We start from the raw sequence: 25454 nt of genomic DNA on the forward strand, positions 1-25454 counted from the left end.
AAAGGTACATTCCTTGTACCCTTTATATGTCACACTCAAAGAGGGTGACCTATTTTTGGTTGATATCCCCGTGTCATTGTTATGGCACGGACGACTTGAACACCTCAGCAAGGCCGACATAACGCACCTATCCAGAGTCGGTTACATCCCCAAACTCTCCTTCTTGGATCACCAATTCTACGAGCATTGCTAGTACGGCAAACAAGTAGCGACATCACACCCGACATCAGCACCAAGAGAATCGAGTCCCCTCAATTTGGTCCACTCGGACGTCTGTGGCCCGATGCCACATCAGTCTCTCGGCGGTGCTTCGAACTTCATCAACTTTATTGACGACTCGACTCGGAAGGTGTGGGGTTACCCCATCAGAACCAAAGATCGGCTGTTCTCGATCTTCTCCGAATGGCTTGCAATGGTTGAAAACTGAAATGTCTCCAAACCGACAACGGAGGAGAATTCAAGTCTAAAGAATTCGTCAAATTTTGTCGAGAACGCAGCATTCGACGTGAATATACGACACCTTATAGTCCGAAGCAGAACGGAATTGCAGAACGCATGAACCGGATGATTCAAGAACGCATATTATCCATGCTCCAACACTCCGGACTATCGGATGGCTTCTAGGCGGAGGCTCTACTTACGACAGTACACATAATAAATATGTCGCCAAGCAGACCTCTAGGACTTCAAATACCTCAGGAAATGTTGAGAATCAAGCTCAACTTGGTCTAGTGTGTGAACTCACCTTGAGAGTGAAGAGACACCTCAACAGTCAAGAGTCACCATTATGTCACCACTTTGTATTCTAGCATTTAGTATGAGTCATAGAATTATATTCTATGACACATAACTTATGAGCTTTCACATTCCCCATCCTCCATGAGCCTTGTAGTTAATGAAGAGAGAGGGTGACTACATAAAGCACCCTCCTCCCATCTTGTATAATGTTGAGTCTTTCTCCTTTGCTAATATACTTTTACCTTGCGTATTCCTTGTCTCTCTCACTCTCTCTCTCACTCTCTCATACACACACATAACTCCTATCTCTTGTGCTTCACAAGAATCAATCTCTTGATTCTTTACATGGTATTAGAGTGGCAGTAAACCGAATTATGACAAGCTGAGGATCTTCGGTTGCAAAGCATACGCCCTCATACCGAAAGACGGTCGCCGAAAACTCGAACCAAGATCAAGGAAATGCGTTTTCCTTGGATATGGACCCGACGGCGAGATCAGATATTGACTTTGGGACCCCGAGCAAAGACAAATCGTCCGAAGTTCGGACGTCGTGTTCAATGAGTCGGTTATGCATAAAACGGTCGAAAGGGCTATTGAAGTCCGAAGGGTAATATTCTCCAAAGTGCCAACCCTTCATGAAGGCCCAGCCCACAACACGAGATCAGTTTCACGGGTAACCGACACCTCCCGCACTGAATCCACCGATTTAGCACAGTCAAGTGACTCGGCTTCCCACCATCTGACATCTACACCCGGTGCGACCAGTCCAGTCATACCTCGAAGATCCGAGAGACTGTCGCAACCTCTGGAAAGGTATTCTCCCAGAATTTTCTTTACCGACACCGACGAACCGATGTCTTACGAAGAAGCATCGGCATCTGCCGATTCAGCCACATGGCATCTGTCAATGGAGTCGGAAATGCACTCCATTCGGGCAAACAAGACTTGGAACTTGGTCGAATTACCGAAGATCGACGTGCTCTTCCATGTAAGTGGGTCTATTGACTAAAAGAGACGTCCGACTCGACCAACCCAAAGTACAAGGCTAGATTAGTTGCGAAGGGATTTAGACAGGAATATGGCATCGACTTCGAAGAAATCTTTTCACCAGTGGTGAAAATGACGACCCTTCGTTTCATGCTCGGCGTCGTGGCCGCCAACAACTTGGAGTTGATTCAGCTAGATGTAAAAATGGCATTCCTCCACAGTGACCTACAAGAGGAAATCTACATGGAGCAGCCGAAAGGCTTTGTGGCATCCGGCCAGGAACATCTAGTCTGCCAACTCAGGAAAAGTCTCTACGGTCTGAAACAGGCACCCTGACAGTGGTACAAGAAGTTCGACGACTTCATCTAGTCGATCGACTTCTCAACGAGCAATGAGAACCAATGTCTCTTCACCAAAACCGCTCAAGACGGGTCTCCCGTCTTCCTCATCATCTACGTGGACGACATGCTACTCTCCGGTCGACATGCCGGAGAGCTCACCGAACTTGTTCGGAAACTGCGATTGAAGTTTGCCATGAAGGACCCCGGTCCGGCAAGATACATACTTGGTATGAAGATTAGTCGGCATCGTGATAAACGACAACTTTTCTTGTCTCAAACCGACTACATCGGACATGTCTTAGAACGCTTCAACATGCACTCAGCCAAGTCTGCTTCGACCCCACTTCCCATTAACCTTCAGCTTTCTCAGCGAGACTGCCCGACATCCGGTCCGGAGGGGGAAGATATGAAGTCGGTACCGTATGCATCGGTAGTCGGCTCCCTTATGTACGCGATGGTCGCGACACGGACTGATATTTCTCACGTCATAGGAGTCGTCAGTAGACTCATGCACAACCCAAGTCGATCGCACTGGAACGCAGTCAAGCATGTGTTTAGATATCTAGCTGGCACAAAAGACCACGACATTCTCTTCGGCCCGAACTCAACCTCAAGCCTAGTCGGTTACACCGACTTAGACTTCGCCGGCTGTGTGGACAGTCGGAAATCAACAACCAGATATTGTTTCAAATTCGGCAATGGAGCAATCTCGTGGAAGTCGAAACTTCAGGAGTGCACAGCCACCTCAACGACCAAAGCGGAATATGTAGCTACGTCCGACACGTCAAAAGAAGCCTTATGGCTCGGTCGGCTGGCGCACACATTTCGACAGGTTGACTCCGACTCGGCTCCAATTGTCTACAGCGATAGTCAGGGTGTTGTTGCTTTGTCAAAGAATCCAGTTCACCACAACGCCTCCAAGCATATCGACGTTTGATATCACTTTGTTTGGGACTTCGTCATTTTAGGGAAAATCGGTCTAGAGAAGATATCCACAACCGATAATGTCGCAGATGGAATGACCAAGTGTCTTTCGGCGGATCGTTTCCGGTCCCTTCGGCACCAAATGGGCGTAACGAAAAATCGGTCTGATTAAAGTCGGACACATAGCACATGATGGTTTCAGACCACAGACATCAGTTCTTTGAGGATCAGCTTCAGCTCTTCCGACCCGACCGGTTCGGTCTTCTGTCTTCGGATCTTGTCGACTCTAACAAAACCAATCTGTCTGATAAACCTTGTATATACCTGTAATTTTATAGATAACCCATGTATACGCCCATTACAGGGGAGTGTTGAATACGAGTGTATAATGGCCGTATTCACACTATCCCTTTGAACAACCCAAGTTTGGGCTATTTCTGTAAATAGCATAAAGGGCAATTGCCCTAGGACAGTCACTATATAAAGTGACTTTGTAACCTTTAAAAAAGGTTGGTTGTCATTCTCTGTAACTATTGCTATTGGAATATAACATTTCCTTTGTGCCTATCTCTCTCACTCTCTCTGTGTGTATCTTGTTTCATTCTCATACACAGGTTCTTCTTCATCACGAATGTTGCTTGCACTTCCGCATTGACGGCCTTGTCCCCAACACAAAGTACAACCAGATTGGCACATATGTACTCATGAAAACACATGGCTATGTAAGGTTAGTTGGGACCCTTTGCAATGGACATGGTGTGATCCTTATGTGGGGCAATGTAACAATCCTATCCCTTTCTTTCAATTCACAACTAGACTGGGTCGCCATATTATAGCCACTCAATCTGCCCGAGATCCAGCTGATGCAAAGGTCTGGAAAACACATCATGTTCCTAACACAATTATCACCAAGTTTTGACAAAACGTTGGAAACAACAACACGTGAAGCGAATCACCACTTTCTAATGGCTATTAATACATAAGTCACTACCAGTTGGTGCATGGCAGCGTGGGAACCTCAGCTCTCCTAATTGTGTAGCGTGTCCAACTGTAGTAGAATCAATATGACATGCTCTATGAGACTGCCCAGAGTCCCATCGAATATGGCGGAGGGTTGGCCGCTTATTGCAATTATGCCAGGTGCAAGGCTCAATCAAGTGGGGGAATGTATGTTGGCTATCATGGCAGGCCCCAGTTGACAGATATGAGCATAAGGAAGAGGGGATGACTTTGGTTATAAAAGCACAAGAGGTTTTTTTCTCCACCATTAACAATGTCCACTCAACTCCTATCAATGCCAAATCTCAAGTTGTGTTGGAATTGGTCAACCCAATAACTCTTTGGATTCTATGGAAACAATGGTGTAGACGGGTCTTCTCCAACCAAACCGTGTAGCCAATAGTGTTAATGCAAGAGATATGGAGTGAAGTGGTAGCCACTCTAAAGAGCCAATATGATGGCCTCAAGGGTGACTCCAATGGAGTTGAAAGACAACGACTAGCCTTCATCCAACAATGGTCGTCCTCCCCCTTTATTGAGTCGGTGGGCATCCACATAGGATGGACCTATCGTGTCCCTGCAGGGATTTGTATATACTAATCTCATTGTAAAATTTTATAACTAATAGGAGTTTTTTTTTTTGGAAAAGAAAAAACATATTTTGGATCTCCTCTATCTCATTCCGTGGATTAAGAGGGATAGTGCCTCCCCCACACATCTACTCCATAACGTAAAACTTGTGTTATCATGGCATTAAGTAACATTAGTTTCATTTCCCATCTATGAGTATAAGTTTGGTTGCATTGATTTTCCAACATATAATAATTTTCCAACAATCTTGAAGCCTAGACTCAAAGCATACACTCCCTTTATTTGTGGAGGGTACATCAATACCATGATACTTAAAGCTTTGCATAATTTGTACACACTCCTTTATATGTAAGTGTAGTGTATTTGTGAGGTTGGATAGTTCGCACTACCATCATTTTTGTTTTATCCACATTTACAATTAGTTGGCAAAATGCTTATAATGCTCAAAGTAAATGTTGCATATAATCAAAATCAAATTAAAAGATAACCACATCATCTGCATATAAAAGCAATAAGATAACTTGTTGCATAAATTTTGGTGCATCTAATCTTTATTCTCTTGCAACCCTATTCACCACTTCTTCCAATTTATCATGCATAAACCAAAGAGTGTATGTGATAGTGGACATCCTTACTTAACCCCCATGTTACTTAAAAAGTAATTCGAGAATTCATTCTCAGTTTTTAGTTGGAATCTAACTTGCTCATATAATCATGTAATAGCAACTAATTGATCCTCTACTAGCATGCCAAAATCCACCATTCTATTCAAAGCTCACTTTGCATTATTATATCAAAAGCTTATTTAAAATCAAGAAATTAACAACATAGTGTTTTTCCTAGAAGCCAACTTTCTTCCATAATTACTCTTAATGTAACCAAAAGATCCATAGTGGAGTGTTTTGGTCTAAAACCTACTTGTTGGCTAGGTACTCGTTTGTTTCTACTTTCAACCCATGAACTTATTTTTGGCTCCGTGATAACACTATATAATTTAGCAATAGTTGAAATCAACATGATTGTGCAATAGTTTGATTCTTGATTCCTACCTCCTAAATGGGCTTGATCCAATTATTTGACAAACCTTGTTTAATAACTTGATCTATAATAGTCATTATCCAATGACACAAATGTGACATTGTTCATTTTAACAACTAACTTCTAATGAGAGTTACATATGGTGTATTGTCATTAGCCATCTTCGTTGTTCCCTTATTGAGATCTTTAATGTCAATGCATGTATTACAAGGTGTTTCAAGGCTCTCCAATAGAAAACACACTCATTTTGTTGTCAAAACTAGAGAGTGGTCTCTCATGAAGTCTGAAGTGAGTCTCCTCAACACCAAACCAACCCACTTTCCACACTCGATACCAAGCCTAGGGTTTCACAGTATTATTCACTTTCATGATGCCCAAAACACTAAATTCACATCATAGTATGAACCATACGTACCATACGTGCATTCGCATCCGTGAATGGTTCAATCATTCGCGAAAGAAAAACACCCTCAAAGAATGATAAATACCATACTTTTGGATTAACTATTTATTATGAGGTAGATAAGCCTAAAATTTTTTAAAAAAACATTAAAAAAATGGGGAAAAAACAAAAAAAAAAACACAAGAATGTTTGAATAACATTCGCATTCGTTTTCCAACGTAGGAAAACGAATGTTATACTAGACGAACACGAATTTTACGTACTATGATTCACATACACCATTCAAAATGAAAGCTACAAAACTACCCTTACACACTTTCACAATTCCTAAAGTCTCACCCCCAAATAGCAAAAAACAAAACAATCACACTTTTACTTACAAATATGCATGTTCATACATATCTTGCACATATGACTACATCTTCCCATATTCATTAAAACACACATATATACATAGACATGAATCCACACTTTATGAATACTTATCAACACAATGACATAGACATACAAAATCATACATACCATTACATACATGCACATAATCACATATACCAATTCCCACAAACATTGGCACATGTAACAACACTAGTTAAGATAAATGGAAGATATATCATGAGCACATTCACACATAAATGTCATAGACGAACACACATTTTTGCATCTTTTTGGGCACGCCCATTCTCTCACACACTATTGTCATATAAGCACTCACCAAATCATGAACTTTTGCACTTACACCCATCCATATGTAAGAACTTACAAGCATAATACCAAGTGCTCCTACACATGTCAATTTAAGAAGTTACTGAGCACACGTGTGCGACACCTCAAACTTCAACATTGGAAACTATAAATCCAACGTCCTCAACCTTGTTTTCCTGTGATCCCACTCAACATTTCACGCACACGAATTTCCACATCAATGATCTTCGCATGGATGAAGAACTCCAACTAAGTAAAACATTGTTAACCAATTCCATGCAACTGGATATTGGTAAAAAATGATGGAAGAAGTGTAGCACTAAAGAAAGAGATGAAGGAATATGCATAAAGACAAGAGAATTAAGAGACTTCTAATCCTCTTGCTAACATTTTTAGAGAGCTGGAGCTAAAGTTTAAGCCTCTCTTACTTTCATTTCCTTCTAATTTATCATCTCAACCCTAATATTGTGTAATTTTGTAAGACACAAAATGTAAACTTCCATCTTAAGTCTTTGGGTCATAGGATGCAACTCCCTAATCATTAATCATGCTTGTCTCTCATTGTTTTCAATATTTCTTTAGTAATTAGCATTACAGGATTAAGAGTGCTAAAGTGAGATTGTACTTGTATATGTGCATCTAAGCATTTTGTTTAGAGATTTCTTTGTTTGTTCTTTAGTGTTTGCGCATAGGCGTAGGAGTGAATCAACATTTTCTTATATTCATCTCATCAACAAAGAATAGATGTTATCTTGAACCTCGTAGAACTTGGTTCTAGGTTAGTTATGTAGATCTGGATAGAACAACACGAGGTAAGCCCTAAATTTCCCCATAAGCCTTAGCACAATGTAACACATCTAGAATTTTTACGCATCGTTTTCATATGAGTTTTTTCTTCCACTATGACCCATCTCTAGTGAAAACCATTTCAAGTTAAGTGGAATTGTAGATTTCTCCTCTTTGAAGTTCATTATATAATATCCTTAGGTGCATTGTGAATTATAAATGGCTATCAAATATCAAGAACGATGATTGACTAAATCTATTGTCTTTTGCAATGGTCCTACTTGTAGATTATCACCATTTTCTAGCTTTCCACATACCATTGAAAACATGCACAAGTTGTAGTTCCAAATGCTTCATTAATATCATGAAAATTTTGCAAATTACAAAGCTTATTTCACAAATTTTGAATTAACTACACTCTAGAAATAAATCAATATTGTTTTTAATTTTCAATAAGAACTATCTAATATTATGACAATGTAATCATATCATCATGTATTGTTTTTAATAGTTACATGTTTCTTTTTTCATGAGCACCTATAAGTACACACTTCTTTTTTAATGATCATAATGAAAAAGGTATTTGTTAGCCTATTTCGGCTAACTTGAGAACCCTAACATGAAAATGTAAGGGGGCGAAATAAATTTATAGTAATTAATGAGGATCTAATAAGGAGCACTCATGTATTGTGCGTTTTAATAAAAGACAAATATTGATGGACGCATTAAATAGAAGTTCACATGAAACCATGAGAATTGATATTCAATTTCATTGAGAACTTGGGTTTGTGCTTTCTACTATAACATAAATCAATTGAAGGTGTGACTTGATATTTTGTGTAGTTGTTACAATTCTATCATGAGACAATTCCTGACTCTTTCTTAAAGGCTCTGCAAAAAATAAATAAATCACAACCGAAGTGATCATTTCGACAAAAAGGGCAATTTTCCTTACGAAGGTAAGGACAAATGATCACATATATGTGACTTTGATTTAAAGGGGGAACAAGATGGACGCCCAATTTGTTATTGATCATATAGTAGGCTTTTGGAAACGATCTTGTTGCATTATAGATTGTGACACTTTGACAGCAAGAAGTGGGTTCTTCATTGCAAATTCCTCATATTCACGAGTAAACAGCAAGGAATCCGAATTTCCTACGATCATGTTCATGGCTGCTTCCTTTAAAGCATTAGCACAATTCAATCGGCTTGCCGTCACTAATGCCTCAAGCGCATTCTCTAAGTTCAATATGCTTATGAGATAGATCTCACATATCTCCACTAATAATGGAATATCATATTTGTATCCAGCTAGCATGAGTCCAAGTGAATGACCCTCTAGTGCTTCTATTGTTAGTCGACCGGTGTACATGAACTCTAATAGGTACTTCAATTCGACATGAGTAATTTCCCGGATATGAATCCTCAAGTTGTCGGTTGCATCCACCTCTAGCATTGTCCTGAAAATAGTGGATCTACTGGCCTGCATTCAAAGAGGCCTTTCATTAACAATACTTGCAAGTGTTAGAATCTAGCAATATATAAAAAGTGAAATCAATAAGAAACACCAAAAATGAAAAAAAATAAAAGCTGGAACACTTCAGTATTTGAGCAAGCCAATAGCTCTCCAGAAGATCTAAGCTTATAGAGCAGGACGAAAACAATAATGAACAAAAGCAATATTGCCGTTGCCAACCAAAAACATACAAGCAAAAACTTCTCGATCACGTTTCTATTGTACATGAAACCAAATGCCATAAATATCAATAACTTATTTGAACCTTTAAAGAGATACAGCTCTCCACCTTACCATGATCACCTTATGAACTTTAATAGAGCAACCATCATCCGTGACAAGTTCCAAATCAGTATGAAATCCTTCCATCAATGCATCGCCTAATGCTCCCAAATACTCAATCTTCTTTGATGCGGTGGCTACAGCTTGTTCTAATTGTTTGATGTTCTTCAGTGCATCAGCTAGATCCCCCTGTTTAGAATAATAAAAAACATTTAGGTTAAACATGGGATTTTTCCTTGTCTTCTTTACAGAAAGAAATCTCATAGTTGATATCATACACAAGCAAAATCACGACACTCAATGAGAACTGCATGTATGCTACAATCAAATGCATACATACATATTTACATCCACCATGTATATATGCAAGAGGTATCAACAAGGCACGATGTTATGCTACATGAATAAGATTCACATTGAATGATATCTACATAAATGTACCAATTGGAACTGGATAGTATTCTTATCGTTTGCATAACTAGGCATAACCTTATAAAAGTGACAAGCATGAAGGTGGAAACATCGGGCATCTTATCCATGCATATGGGCAACTGTATTTGCCGATAATGCATATATTTATAATTAATGACCCTGTATAATGTTGAAATTAATATCACTAACTTAAGTCTTTCCGCAGTTTTCTTACGCTTCATGAAGAAAAGGTTGCAATCACCCTAATATCCATATAACATACAGATTAACTACAATTAGCATCACATCTCCATCTTTACACATGACAATCGTAAAGGCTAATATACAATGTAGCATCCCAAGTTGATCATTGCAAATAATGACCCCACAAAATATACACAATTAGCATTATTACATCACAATCACCCTATGCAGTGTATAAAACATACACAATCACAACTTAACTTTACTTAATCACCTTACACAATGTACATCTTTACTATGCGTAATCGCCCTGTACCATCATTATGTATAGCATTAACGTCACAAATTACAACCTAAACTTGATCGTCACAATAAACACCTTATATGATGTACAAAGTTTTTACATCACAAATTTTTAACCTTTACAGGATAAGCACCCCATATCATGGACCATATTAAAATCACAAACTTACTCTTTACACATGACGACCTTATATAATATGCAGAATCAGCATGGCAAACTTAATGTTTACCTTATCAACATCAAAAACTTAATCTATGCTACATATATAATCGCCTTATCTAATGCACAGAATTAACATCACAAATTTGATCTTCACACAAAAAAACCTATATAATATACAGACTTTATATTCACAAACCTGTAATGTTTAAACATATACATATATATAATGTACAGAACTGACATCAGCAACTTGTGAATCTTTACACATATAATGTACAGAATTACAATAAGAAACTTTTGAACCTGTATACATACAATGTGCAGAATCAACATGAGAAAATTTTAAATTTTTACACATATAATGTGCATCATTAACATAAAAAAAACTCTTAATCTTCACACATATAATGTACAGGATTAGCAGCACAATCTTTTAATCTTTATACGTAATGGCCCTATATAATGTACGCAGTTAACGTTACAAGCTTTACTCTTTTTGGCGTCAATTCATGAAATTTGAAGCGAATCGACATAAAACAAGCAGAAGAATTAAAGAACGAGACGCTACATACCTTCAAATGGTTTCTAGTTAGGGTTCGAGGACGTGAAGCATCCGATTCTTTACCATCCTCCCTCTTCTTAACCTCCTCGGTGTCCAGACGTTGAGAGAGAAGAAGGATCTCCTGAGCGGCATGGAAACAGCGAGAGCAGATATCGTTGAGGTTTCGCGATCGGAAGGGGTAGTCACAGAGGCAACAGGACTCCATAGGTCTCTGGGACTGTTTCCTGTACCCTCTCGCGTCGGTGTCGCTGTCGCGGTCTTCCTCTGCGTCTCTGTTCCTGCGCATCGGCCATAGCCAAAAGCTCTCCTTTCTCGTTATTTACCAGACTACCCCTGTGATTTCTGATAATTACAAATAGTACCCCCGGCCTTTATATATATAACTACCATTTTGGAGGGCCTTGGGAAGAAAAAGAGAAAGTGCGATAAATACATCATACATTCATTATTATTATTATTATAGGAATCGGCAACAGTTCGGTCTCGGCTTAACCGGTTTGGAAAGTTTTCAAACTTGAACCGAGCCAATTCCTAAACCGGTTAAGCGAATCGGTTTGGACAAAGCCCTTTAGCCTTAATCAGTTTGTAAACCGGTTTGGCCTCATCCGATTCGATTCGGCTTGAGCTTTGTCAAACCGAGCTCAAACCATTTAAAGAAGGTCAAGCCTAAACAGAGCCAAACCAAACCACCAAATTGTTTTTTAAACGGTTTAGCGGCTCAGTTTAGGTTTGAACCGAGCTGTTGTCAAGTCCAAAATACATGCATACATAGATTCTACTATCATCTTCAGAGGTCAAATATGGCCTATGAGACCAAAAATATTACATTTCATGTAATATATGTGAAAGTGGGTAGCGACCCTTGATGTCCAAGAACTTTACCAATGAATGTTACAATTGAGGGTGCACCTTGTGATTGTGAGAGAAATTCACATGAGTATTCGATTTGGTTAAAGATATGTGGAACGCATAGTCGAATATGGTCAAAGGCAAAGCATTGTACCAAGTGTGATACTCAAACTCCCAAACTTGTTTAAACCAAAGTGTGCATGGTTAACCACTCTCATCCCAACGCCCCATTTCACACTGCAATGTGTGTGAGCTAATTTGTATGGAAGTAATGGTACAAATTGTAGACAATGGTATGGGCTCTAACATGTATTGATGGGTACGGTTTCCCAATTCAGCAAAGATATATGGTTTTATAGTTAGGTCCATCATGTGTAGTATAATGTGTGAAGCGTGAGCCGTTACATTTTTCCAGTGTCATGATACATTGGCATTGCAAAAATACTTCATTTACAGAGGAATCTAGTGATGCATCATGAAGCGAGTGTGTTCCATCCTATCCACCAAACCATTTGAATATATATTGCATCCAAATATAACACAAAGTTTTGCTTCTATACATTGTTTGGATCCTTTTGGTTACTTTCCATGTGATTCTAGGAAGTCGATGTGAGGGACTTTTTTGAACACGAAGCATGTATTTGACATGACAACACTTTCCATGACCATGACCTCAATAGGAAATGATCCCATCCGGAAGGAGGAGGGTGTATTGCGTTTTTTTTAACTTGTAGAAACATTGTAAGAAAAATGCTTTTGGAAAATTTCAAACTCTTTTGAGGCTATTGCCCTATACTTCCACCCCATAAAGAAACACTAGTGTCACCAAAGTGTTGAAAAGGTATTTCCCAAGGACCCAACACTTTATGGAGAGAGAGAGAGAGAGATTAACACCTTCTAAGACCAAATTTGGCCCATGAGACAATTAGTTACAATAATGGGATGTGTACCCAATCATTGAAGAATAAAAATAGAAAAAACATAGATAAAAGAGTTTTAGTATGGTACAAAAGATGTTATGGTGTAACATACTCTATAAAGGAAAAAACTATGTGATGGAACTAGTTTCATTTCCATCCAAGACTCTCTAAAAGGAGCATGAGGTCAAAGGGTTTTGATGTTGATATGGCTCATGATCCCGATGTAAAAGGTATCCCGATCATAGCTTTCTAGGCGGTGTAACTCACGTTCCTTTATCTTCTTAATTTCTTCTACATGAGTGATTTTGAGGCCCCTATATCCAAGAGCGTTTGGTTGTTATTTGGTTTTTTGATTTAGCGAGGAAGAGGCCAAATGGTGTAGGTGTTTCCACATTCATCATCCCCCCTATCCTTGAAAAATATCAGTGCTTACATGTTGGTGAATATTAGAAAGGTTTTGGTTAACATTCAGTAGCTTCGTCTCTTTATGTTGTTTTAGCTCTAAGATATACCTACCTAGTGTCTTTATATCTAGGGCATCCAATAGTTGGGAGAGGGTCTTAGCATGTATTGATATTTTTCCTTGGCTTGACACAAGCTAGACACTTGCATGTAAAGTGATACTTATCCTCTATCTCTAGGTGACATAATCTACATATCCTTTCATCTTTAGGGACTCCATTAACACGGCCAATCTCAACCTCAAGTTGGTGAGATGATACTCTAAGTTGCCCAATGGCAACCCTTAGTGCATTTGGTAAGAACTTATCTACATTTTTTGGTCGTATAATAAAACCTAACTGAGAGAAATGCATGAATCGTTCCTTATAATACAACATTTTAGACGAGAATGGCTTTGGTGGGTTGATGATAGACAAACACCCTTTCATGATTTTTTCATCTCATCACTCCATGCAAGTGAATGATAAGAGGGTGAGAATATAAAAAGTATGTTTGTCAAACCTCAATGTGTTACCCACTATACATCCAAAGTTCAAACTATGGCATATAGATTCACATGCTTATCTTTATTTGTCTTTGCTAAAAAAATGTGTAAGTTAGTATTGTAGTGATAAAGGTTAAGAGTTCAAATATATTTTGCTATGTTTGCTTCAGTTATTACTATACTTTTGAGATGATATGAACAAAATAAACAACTCGACTCGAAACTAAAATATATGGGTTTGCAAACATTGTCTATATCTTGGTGTTAGGGAAAAAAACCATTTCCATAAATTCAACGCTCTTAAATGCATTTTATAAGTAACTTTACTTGTCATTTTTTTCGTTTCATGGTCCAATTGGCATATGCTTGGGTCGTACTACCATGAAAAACACAAAATGCCCCAAATTTCTATGTTGTGATCGATGCAACATGAGTGATGTGCCTTGTTGAGCTATTATATTTGCTTAGCATTTATTCCCTTTCATGGTCAATGTGGGTTACTTAAATACAAAACTTTTCCTCTTGTATTAACTTTACTATTGTAGTCAGTGAAATATCAATATATACCCCTAATAAAATTACGTATTCAAGTTTCCCCTTCACCAAAAAAGGAAGGGTGTACATGTTGATTTGAGCTTTTTACAATAATGATTTAATCATTTAGTTATTGACATGAGTATGAGAACAAAACCAACGATTAATATCATGTAATGCACTTAGCTAATCATAGATTGCAAGCATATTTAGCAACCTTTTATGAGCACAGGCATTGGTTGACAATGACCATGATTAATCTCCGATTACAAACATAAGAACTACATTGCAAAGGATCAACATTCTATAAACACTAGGGGTATTTTATACATTACCTTTTGTTACTATTTTCATTGGATTCGATGTGTTGCTTATTGGAGAAAGGAGATCCAAGTGATTCATTTGATAATCAGCATGGAGTTCACGAGTGCGAGGTCCTACTTAAAACATGCATTATTTACATTGGCATTCAAGAAGCGAGTCTCTTGGCAGTAATTCGGACACGATCGCAGTGCAGGCAATGTTGTCGAGACTTGAATGGAAACAAGAATCATGGGGAGGGAAAGAAATTAAAGATGGTGCCAACACGAGGAGCCATCTCACGTCAACAATCGAAGTAAAAACAGCTACTGAGGGCAAATACTTCGATGGGGGGGGGGGGGTAAGAGAAATGCCGAGAAGAGACAAAACAAGGAAGGGATGGATATGTCCAGAAGGTTCGGGCGTTTTCTCAGGAACTATGTCACTTCCAGATGGAGAGAAAGAGAGAGAGAGAGAGAGAGAGAGAGTGACAACATGTATGTATGCTCCGTACCATGTGTATTGGGCGAAAGTGATGGAGCGTGAGGCATGGCATGGCTCGGGATCGACCAAAAACAAGAAGCCAGATTGGGGAGGGGGGTAGGTTTGGAGATATCGAGAAACTTAGCATTTTGTTTGTTCTGAAAGGAGAGGGGGGTAAATTTGTTCTGTGAATTTCCACAGAATCTCAACACCAAAGTGAATGAAGGAATGCATTTTCATGTTCAAAAAAACAAACAAAAAAAAAAGAAAGATAGTTTGCTCCACACAGCATTTCTGGTTTTTTAAAAACCCTACAGAAGAAGAAAGAAAGAAAGAAAGAAAGAAAGAAAGAAGAAGCTCTGTCGCGAGGGCAGCTCGCTCAGATAAGCAGAAGAAGGAGAGAGGAGAGAAATTGCAAACAAAAAGAAAGGTAAGATCTTACTCTCCCTTCATCCCCCCCCCCCCCCCCCCCCCATCTCTTTCTCTCTCTCTCTCTATATATATATATAAATATGTATACATATGTCATAAGAAGAAGCATCATCTGAAGATGAGCTCTATGCAGGTTGAAGAATCATGGCTCTTTCTTCAGTGGGGGATAAGATAGTATTTTCAGACATATGGGTTTCTCTAATGTCCGATTCTTCTTCTTCTTCTTCTTCTGGAGACGTTTCTATGGTCCCTTTTACATGGGGTCCTTCAGTTCGCGCCATAGCCACATTCACATCTGACCACACTCGCAAAATAGTGGATTTTAATGATGCCCACACTGATGATGATATCGATGTCGATAGAAAGTTCAAGTTTCAGTGCTATTTGGATCAAACTAAGGTAAATTATTTTTAACTCCAAACTATATGGTTAATCAGATGCAACTATAAGGTGCTATTTACACCAAACCAATGAAATATATTATATTAGGAAATAGAACTTCTCGTGCAATTGGATTAAATTAAGGTACATTTTATATGTGGAAATTAGAAATTTTGGTTCTATCCAGATTGGACCAATCTTAAATTCGTGTACTCTAAAGTCGAAGTTTCAATGTTATTTGGTTCAGGACTCCGCATAAGCTTTTCTAAAACTGTCTCATTGGGTGGAAAATTGGATTTGTCTAAGTCTCATCGGAGATTCAAATCAGATAAAATTCCTTTTATTATTATTATTATTGTTAATGTGGCATCCTCACAAAAGACAATTAGCTTAAGAGATTCTGGGATAGAATGTAACTGATTGCTGTCTATGCATATGTTGGATTATGAGATGAGTTACTTATTGTAACTTTTGCTGTTAATGCTAATAATTTAAGGAATGCATTTAGATCCATGAAAGTTAGGATTGTTTACAATGTATATTTATATACTATCTATTTAAAGTTAACTAGCAATTGAATGTAATCTTTTACACATGTAATCCTTCTCTGTTTATGCCCTTCCAATTTTCACTTTACTGCATGAAAGAAATATGCAAAGGTGGTTTGTAGCATTATTTGCCTTGCATTTTAGACCTTCTTCACCATTTTTTTTTTAGGTATACAAAATGGGACCAAGCTCGCAAATCTGGATGGTGGATAATAGCTCTGTGAAGACTTTATCAAAGGTATAAACTTCTTATGTTCACACAGCTTTAACAACTCGTTTTAGTGTTTGTAATTTCTTGTTGGATGTTTTTGTAAGTAAAAAAGTGTTACAAAAATTCCCATTATCTTTCTCTTGTTTATGTAAGAAATTATTTCAATGCATACAAAGTGAAGCTAATCAGCAAACCTATATTTGAAGTTTGGGCAGTTTTTGGATTTTTGTATAGCCATTCAAGATTGCGATTTCAGGCTTTTATGCATACTTTGAGAGTCATACATCTAAATACATGTTATGCATGAAGTGAAGCTTCTTGCGTTTCTTAAATTTTAGAAGATGAAACTTAAACAGGCAGAACACAATATGACAATGTGGGAAGCCCATTCTTGGTTTCTTTATAGTCTTTCTTTTTCTCGCTATTCTTTCTAAGCCTTTATAGCATAGAAGGTGGGATCTCATTAAAATCGTTTTTTATTTCTGTTACTCTATATTTTATCTTCATACAAAAAGATAACACGTTTTCACTTTGTTAAACATCATATAGACGCCCTCTGCAAAAGCCTTTGCAGTTTGCTGCAAGTCAGAAGAAGCAAGCAGCGCATTATTAACAGCAGTTCATGAATGGAAGTCAACAGGTATTGTACTCCTGTTTAGTATTGTCTATAGATGCATATGTATTATTGCATGATTTGTAGGTTGTCCTGCATTCACTTCAATGAAAATACATGTATGCATTCTTGTTCTACACATACCTGGTATTTAATGTCTATAAAAAAGGACCATAGATGATTAACATTAATATTTAGAATTTGATGTATCGTATATTTAGTTTGTTGTTCTGAGTATATGATTGTGTAAGAAGATGCATCAAAGTTCTGGATTGATATGGACGCATATTTCTTTGGTAGCATGGAAGTAATTACACAGTATGCTCAAAATTTTGTAATGCTACAGGGTGTCTGGAAAATGGTATTATGGAACCTATAAAAAATTCAAGTAAGTTTGATGAAAAGATTGAGTCATCATCTGCCAAACTGTACTTCCATTATTATGGGCAGCTACTTCATCAGCAAAACATGCTTCAAGATTATGTGAGAACAGGTATACTCCATGTATATCAATATGTGTGAAGTCATATACCTTATATCACACATGCAAACTGTAAGTAAGAATTTTATCACCCAATGGTGCTTCCAAAGGTTAGAGATTTATGAGGAGTACAGAGTCATAGTTTCCATGCAAAATATTCATCGTATTTTGTTTATATAATGATGCTATAATATATTTAGTTTCATTAAATTTTGTTTTCTGTACAGGAACTTACTACGCAGCTGTTTTAGAAAACTACCTTGATTTTCAAGGACGGGTAGTGGTCGATATTGGAGCTGGAAGTGGAATATTGTCACTCTTTGCTGCTCAGGTAATGGTTTACTATTCCTGAACTCTACCTCGAGTCTGATTGCAAACCAATTCTTAGAATTCAGAAACCTCAACAGTTCATTTCCTTGATATTCTCCCATTATAGCCTTTGACAGCCCTTCAGGATGACACCAAAAAATTCTCCTCCAAGACCTTTGAGCTGCTTTTCTGAGAATCCTATGATTTCATATCACATGTCCCAAACAAGTTTGTTATAGATCCCCCCTTTAATACATTATTAATTCACTCTCATATGATTACCAACTTGCATTCTCTTGCATATGGTTAACTACTTGCATTCTCACATTTATGGATGTGATGACCTTGGGATGTGGTAATATACTTCCAACACATTCGTTCTTTTTTTGCTATGCTGTATACCAACTACAAAGTTATGCACTCCATGAATTCATTAAAGACTACTATGGACAACTCAAAGGTCCAGTTCCGTAACCCCGCCTCTAGCACACATTGTTTACATTTGCTAGCTCAGAATTTATGAACTTTCTATCAAAATTTTAAAATAGCATTGTCGATGCTAATACTAAGCTCAAGAAACCCAGTGTTCTTGTTTCTCAAATCTTGGAAGCAGGTTTATGCCAATGATTCTTCTGGTAGGTTTATGATTTATTATTTTAATTTAAATAAACTTCCCCAAGTTTGTGATAAAATAGGATTCATCACAAAAATCTGAATTGGTTATTGATGATAAAGAAGTTATCTTATATACGCCATCGAGACTCATTCATGTGAACATGAATGTGTCAAAGGATTTCTAAGTTTAGCCTTGCGTAGTACAATTTGAAGGGTTAGAAATATCATTATTACCAAGCTTTGATGTAAAGAGATGATATCCTTTGTATTTGAAATTTTTGGAAGCTTCTTCTCTTCTTGCATTGTAGAGCATGCCAAGCAAAGAATACATTTTGCCGGTAAACAATTATTGGAATATAATCAGACTGTCACAGCATTATTCCTCTGGTGATACAACTTATATTCACATCTCCGAAAGATACAAACTGAGCTGGAAATTATTTCAGAAGTCTTGCTGAAGATTATATATTTCTTATCTGTATACCTTCTTCAAAATCTGAGATCATAGAGCAACAGCTAAGAAATTTCTTTCAGACGTTTTGATCATGATCAATAATGATTTATGAAAAGGACTGAGAAATTGTAGAGCGTTTTGTGCCTCAGGTGTATCAGTTATATCCTATCAACGTCAGTGTTATTGTCCATCATATACATCAAGCTAATGGAGGATATATGCACTCCAATTTTTCAGTTCTCATAATTCATTGATCCCTTGGATGATCAAATTTTTTGTTTAAAGAGATATCTTTCTCCTTGCACTATGGATTTTTGAAGTATTGTTAAGGAAAGATAAACCTTGCTTTGTGAACCTTCTAAATTTCTTTTAGTTCCTTTCTGTATGATTACTACATGAGAACATGAGCCACCCTTCAGAGAATGCTATAATGGTCCTCTGCTCGAAATCCTGTCACTTGTTTACTTGCAAAATTAAATTCTCTCTGATTGCCAATATACCTCACCTATATATAATTTTGATTACTTGTGTGTGTTCCAAGAAGGGAGAAAAGACCTGATTTTTCTGCATCACTAAAAGACCTTGAGTATAAGGAATATCATCTGGATAGCATTTCATCATGCTTGAGGCTTCCCTAAATATAGTACACCCACCTTTCCTTGGATTTACATTCTTTCATAGTCGACCGCTGTAAGTGATATGACTATTTCCTTATTGATAAATTCAATTATGACATCTATACACACACTCATATATATGTTATGATGACTTACTGTAATAGGTATTTTTTATTGAGAATATTGTGCATAAATTTACATGATCGAATTTAATATGGTCAATATGTAATATCCAACTACCACTTACCAACCTTTGAGTAGTATCTTTATGTTTGGGTTTCAATTGTGCAGGCAGGGGCCAAACGTGTCTATGCAATAGAGGCGTCTGGAATGGCAGAATATGCCCGCAAACTCATCGCAGGAAACCCTGCCCTCAGCTCTGTCATAACTGTAAGTTTTGTTAAGATATTGTGGTGCTGGCAAGTTGCTGCTCTGTGATTAACCATTGGCTGTTCTGATTGTAGGTAATCCATGGTAAAGTTGAAGATGTTGAGCTTCCAGAAAAAGCGGATGTGTTGATTTCAGAGCCTTTGGGTAAGTGCTACTAGAATAGTTTTTTCTTGTTTTTGATTTGGCTATTGCCTTTTATAAAGAGGAAGTGATCATACACTCTATATTAGTATAAGTATACCAACAATAAAATAAAAAATAGTGATATTAACATCCATTCCTTATAGAGTTTCTTTGGTGAAATGCTGGAGTATAATACGTTTGCTGCTGTGTAAATTTGATTCAAATATCGTGACGCAGGAGCTATCATTGTTATATTCTTGATTGTTTATCTCCTCATAAATGATAATATGGATGTGTGACAGGGACCTTACTTGTAAATGAACGCATGCTGGAGTCGTACATAATTTCACGGGATCGTTTCCTTAAGCCAGCTGGGAAAATGTTCCCAACTCTTGGAAGGTTTTCTTTCAACTGTCTATTTGAGTTGCACCAAACATTTTAGGAATAGTTTTTTTAATGTGACTAATGCCTAGTAAAATGTGTTTCACAAAACTGATATCGGGTGCTTTAACAGGATCCATATGGCTCCTTTTAGCGATGAATATCTTCATGTTGAGATTGCTAGTAAGGTAAGAAGACTCTCTTCCACTTTGTTTTATTGTTTGCATGGTGCATACAATCTCTCGTCTCTTTGCACATGAGTTTTGTTTGACATGTTCTTTTGTGTGTTTGTGTTTCTGATAATGGAAAAGTAGTATCATTGAATTTGAATTTGTACTTGGCTACAGTCAGAGGCAGTTTAACGTGAGTGACCTTAATGGGCAAACCCATTTATGAATTAAATTTCCCATTTCAAAGTTTTGTTTGCCTCTGCATCTTGTTTGGTTGTATAACCATTGGCGATTTCTTTGAGGTTAATGAAAGAAGCATATTCACATGTTATTAGTATTAAAATTAAAATCCAAGCAGAGATGTGTCTGATCTAATGTCTTGCGTTGATTCCACCCAAAAACTCAGCTGAAGGCACTCTTTTCCTTCACTGGATTCTTGTTCTCGCTTCATGCTTGAAGCATCTTCCGATAGATTAATGTATAATAACATATAGACAAGAGAAAGAAAGAATAGAGTCTATTAACATCTTGAAAGAGGAAAAATTGCCCTGTAACGCGAAGCAAGAGATTGCGGTTATGGAAGAGAATAGATTGCAGCTGGAGGCAACTTGCAAGACAAGGAGAAATGAAATAAATATGTGTTACAGAGAGGACTCTGAGAATTATGGTTGGCTGCTGTGCAGAAATGAGCTATGAAGATGACGAGACAGTAGTTACCATGAAGAAGTGTGAAGAAGACACTGATTAGGTTTGTGGACAGGCATGGAGAAGAGTGTGCGGAAGCTTCAATGTGAAGCATAGGTCAACATTAGTTCAGCATACTAACTGCAGATAGTATGCTGATGTATATGCTTCTGGCTTCTCTTTAACAGAACCTTATTCAATTTCTTGGGGGTTTTAGAATGCATCTTAAATGCAGATCTGGCTGTTTCTTTCAGTTTAGATTCGCCTTACCTCATTATAGTTCTTTTTTCTTTGATGATTTTATGTTCGTAGCTTTGTGATATATGCTTTTACATTGATTCAGCAAAGACTTCTGACGATAATCTTTTTCTAATGCTTGGATTAATTTGAAAACCTTTCTCAAACAATATAACTACACTAGTATTTGATCTCTTTCAAACAAGTTGGTTCACTGAAACTGGTTCATTGCAGGCCTTATTCTGGCAACAACCTAATTACTATGGCGTTGATCTTACTGCATTGTATGACACGGCTTTCCATGGGTATTTTTCTCAGGTATAATGTTTTCTTAAACAGAAAGTGTTTCTCAAACACACAATTATATCTTATCCTTTGGAACACTTTTGATGTTGCAGCCAGTTGTGGATGCTTTTGACCCGAGATTGCTTGTGGCACCTTCTATTTCCCATACCATAGACTTTACAAAAATAAAGGTGCGAGGTTTCACGTTTTTCTAATTGTTAACAAGGAAATTATTCTACCAAATTGTTCTCGCTATTAAAGCACAGTTGTCTGGTTTCAGGAAGAAGAGTTCTATGAAATAAACATTCCTTTGAATTTCACTGTAACAATGGCTACTCGAATTCACGGTCTTGCTTGCTGGTTTGATGTCCTCTTTGATGGAAGGTATAACTTGTTTCTGTAGGTGTTGATTTAAATTTTTTATATGGTATACATGTATACTATACAATATGAAGCAATCAAGGTTTCTACATCACCTGAATGAAAATGATCAATCCATGTCATTGATGTGTGATATGTGATGGAATTTAGTTCTGGGATTGTGAAATTGCTCTAGGTTAATGCTTCAATAATAGATGAAGTTCCCTTTTCCTATTTCAGAAGTATAGGTGCAAAAGTAAACCTTAATAACTAGAGAATTTGTAATTGTAAAGCAGTATCATCCAATATGATGGTATCTTCCCATTACCTATTATATGCGATTCCTTGATGTGTCTCATTAATATATGCATCTATGCTCAGCTAAGATGATTGTTTAAATGTTCAGCTTGGCTCAAAGGTGGTTAACAACTGCTCCAGGAACAGCAACCACTCATTGGTACCAGATACGTTGTGTTTTATCCCAACCATTATATGTAATGGCAGGTCAAGAAATAACTGGGCACTTGAGTATGATTGCTCATAGTGCACAGAGTTACACACTAAACCTTACCATGTCTGGTAAGTAAAATAAAACCAGCATTTGTTTGCAACTCATTACCAAGATGAAGTTTTATTAACATTAGGGCTCCAAAAACCATTTTTCAGTCAAGGTTTGGGGTGCATCGGGTCAAGCGATTCTGCAAACTTCTTCAGGAAAGTTGGATTTGAAGGAGCCATATTACAGGATGTCACAGCCACAAGCTTATGCATGGACGCAGGAGCAGATGAACCAGATGCAACAACAATTGGTATGCTTTCCAATCTTTTAATTTGACTTATGTCTTTTGTGATAAGATTATACCTTAATATGGGAATACAAATGCTACCTATATGAAATAAATATTTATTGATGTGTGATTCTACCAATAAATGCTCTTTGTTGAATTCATAGGCATGCATGACACTCATATGCCAGGAATCTACAATTTATGTTCTTTTTGTTCTATTGGTCAGGTTTGACTTCGCTGCTTTTGGCATTCCTTTTGTCCTTGAGGCTATAGCATTAGAATCCTACCCAACATCTTCTGGGAAAAATCGAATGGTTTTTGTTTTATCATTGGCAAGTCAGACAGTCAAATGTCCATTCAAATGTCATCCTAACCAATCAATGTATTTAATAATGTATTGGCTGACATCCCTTGTACAATTAATTGAGTGTATAATCTCCTCAATTCAATTTGTGGTCTCTGCAAGTGATAGAATTTTGTAATGCATATCATATTCACCCCTGTTTATATACTAATCTTTAAACAGCTCTATCCTTTGTTTGCTGGGATTTACTAATGGCCTGAAACCACCAAAAAATGTACTGGATCATTATGATTGAGAAAATCGTTTTTGAAACAGTTCGTATTTACCCCTGTTTTTTTAATCCTGTCTTTAAACTACTGCATCCTTTGTTTTTGTTCTCTAGGTTGTACTGATCACCCAAAAGTGACAAAGATGGCATGTCTTGATTTTCTTTGTAAAATGTTTGCTGGGTCATTTAAGAACCGTAATGAAAAATAGAATTATTGAAACATTTCATATTCCACCCCCTCAGTCTTTAAACTGCTTGGTGGTTCTTGGGGATGTATTGGTTACCGTAAAGTGATGGCAATGTGGTTTCTTTAAATTTGCTTTGCAAATGTGTACCTGTAGAAATATGGTGTTTTTGAAACAGTTCATGCTCAGAACTTGTTTTGGATACTGTCCGTTAAATTGTTTGATGCAGTTTGCTGGGATGCATTGATTTTCCCTAACAAAGTCCTATTTTTCAAGGATACTGACGCGAATGACGTCTTTTGATATGAGAACACACTACTCATAGCTAATTATTCAGGGGCATTAATGTTCATGACACATGCTAGGATTGAAAGCCTTTGATGGCTTATTTTATGATTGAAAGGGACTAATGATTTGGATTCAAGGACACTGATGACACCTGTGAATCAAAGCCACTGCTGCTTATGACTATCATATGATGATTCAATCCCTGTAATGGCAAGACTTAAGATTCTACCTCATGAAAACTTACGATTATTCAAGGGAAAATCGAAGCCAAAATCTTGGATGAAACATGATTTTTTTTTCTGCATTTGCAGGCAAGTCAAACTTCTCAGCAGCCACAAATACAGCCATCTCCAATTCAAGCAGACCCGATTGCAGCTGTGCAACAGCAATTTTCCGGCTCTACTATTAAGTCTGTAAAAAATGAGCAACTGCAAGCAAATCAAGATCAACCACCACCATCTGTGTATCATCAGGTTTAACAAAAAAAATCCTTGCTGTACGGGTGTAAAAAGAAATTCAAGATTGATTCTCCATTTAAAAAGGTTTTCGGGTCTCTTTTTCAACCGAATTTTCTTTGATGATGAGGGAAGTGGATAACTATATTACCACCTTGGATTCGTAATGTGAACCAAATATTCTTATTCCTTGAGGTTCAGCCTCATGGTTTTCCTACAGTGTTGGTTTTCACCTTCATTTGCAATGCAAAAGCTGAGATTGACGATATTTTGTATTCCATTTATCTCAAAATTCGCTTCATGTCGAAGCCAAAACCGTAAACAAGATTTGATTGGTTTAGTTAGAGAAAATTTGGATTACAAACCTCTCTGTTTGGCAATTTGCATTTACAGTGTCATGTAATCCAAATCGGGATTTGCAAAAGTTGCAGCGGCTACTTGCCATTATTATTTTATGATCATTTTGAGTTCTTGATGTAGCCAATGATAATAGAGGATGATTACATGGATTGGGTTTGACAGTCTTACGAGGATATGAGAAATACTCTTGACACATGAAAAATTAGCCATAGAATCAAATTAATTGACATCTGAATTGAGGATTTGGTATCTGAACTGACACATAATAATTGGAAAGATTTGGTTTCTATGCGCCGATATTGAATCTGTTACCTTGGACATTGAGAATTTGTATACCTCTTCCCTCATATATGAATAAATCAGATTGCTTATTGCACATGTTACCGAAGGGTACAGAGATTACCAATGACTTGCAACAGCAAACTAGAATCCAAATACATTTGTAAAGAACTGCCCACAATATACAACAAACAAAAAAGTTTTAACACGCAGATGAAAAATAATAAGGTAATCAAAGCAATTAATGCTAC

General features: G+C 37.3%; 2 protein-coding genes across 2 annotated transcripts; one reads left to right on the forward strand and one right to left on the reverse strand.

The window, feature by feature from the left end:
- Positions 1-8253: 8253 nt before the first annotated feature.
- Positions 8254-11219, reverse strand: LOC147863362 (BTB/POZ domain-containing protein At1g01640-like). Its single transcript, XM_087321322.1, has 3 exons — positions 10964-11219; positions 9323-9499; positions 8254-8995 (listed from the first exon to the last, which is right to left on the reverse strand). The coding sequence occupies exons 1-3, from the start codon at positions 11156-11158 to the stop codon at positions 8543-8545; spliced, it is 825 nt and encodes a 274-aa protein (XP_087177448.1). The 5' UTR covers positions 11159-11219; the 3' UTR covers positions 8254-8542.
- A 4074-nt stretch (positions 11220-15293) lies between these two features.
- On the forward strand, positions 15294-24830 carry LOC147863363 (putative histone-arginine methyltransferase 1.4). The gene is made up of 16 exons (XM_087321230.1): positions 15294-15415; positions 15551-15816; positions 16516-16584; positions 17107-17197; positions 17517-17663; positions 17879-17982; positions 19938-20036; positions 20111-20180; positions 20462-20558; positions 20674-20728; positions 21866-21949; positions 22030-22107; positions 22197-22300; positions 22683-22855; positions 22943-23085; positions 24421-24830. The coding sequence occupies exons 2-16, from the start codon at positions 15562-15564 to the stop codon at positions 24586-24588; spliced, it is 1737 nt and encodes a 578-aa protein (XP_087177356.1). The 5' UTR covers positions 15294-15415; positions 15551-15561; the 3' UTR covers positions 24589-24830.
- The last annotated feature ends 624 nt before the right edge of the window (positions 24831-25454 follow it).

The sequence above is a fragment of the Azolla caroliniana genome, unplaced genomic scaffold (assembly GCF_043228905.1).
Source record: "Azolla caroliniana isolate FFs.n. ecotype wild unplaced genomic scaffold, voAzoCaro1.0.p SCAF_6, whole genome shotgun sequence".
NCBI classification, from domain to species: domain Eukaryota; kingdom Viridiplantae; phylum Streptophyta; class Polypodiopsida; order Salviniales; family Salviniaceae; genus Azolla; species Azolla caroliniana.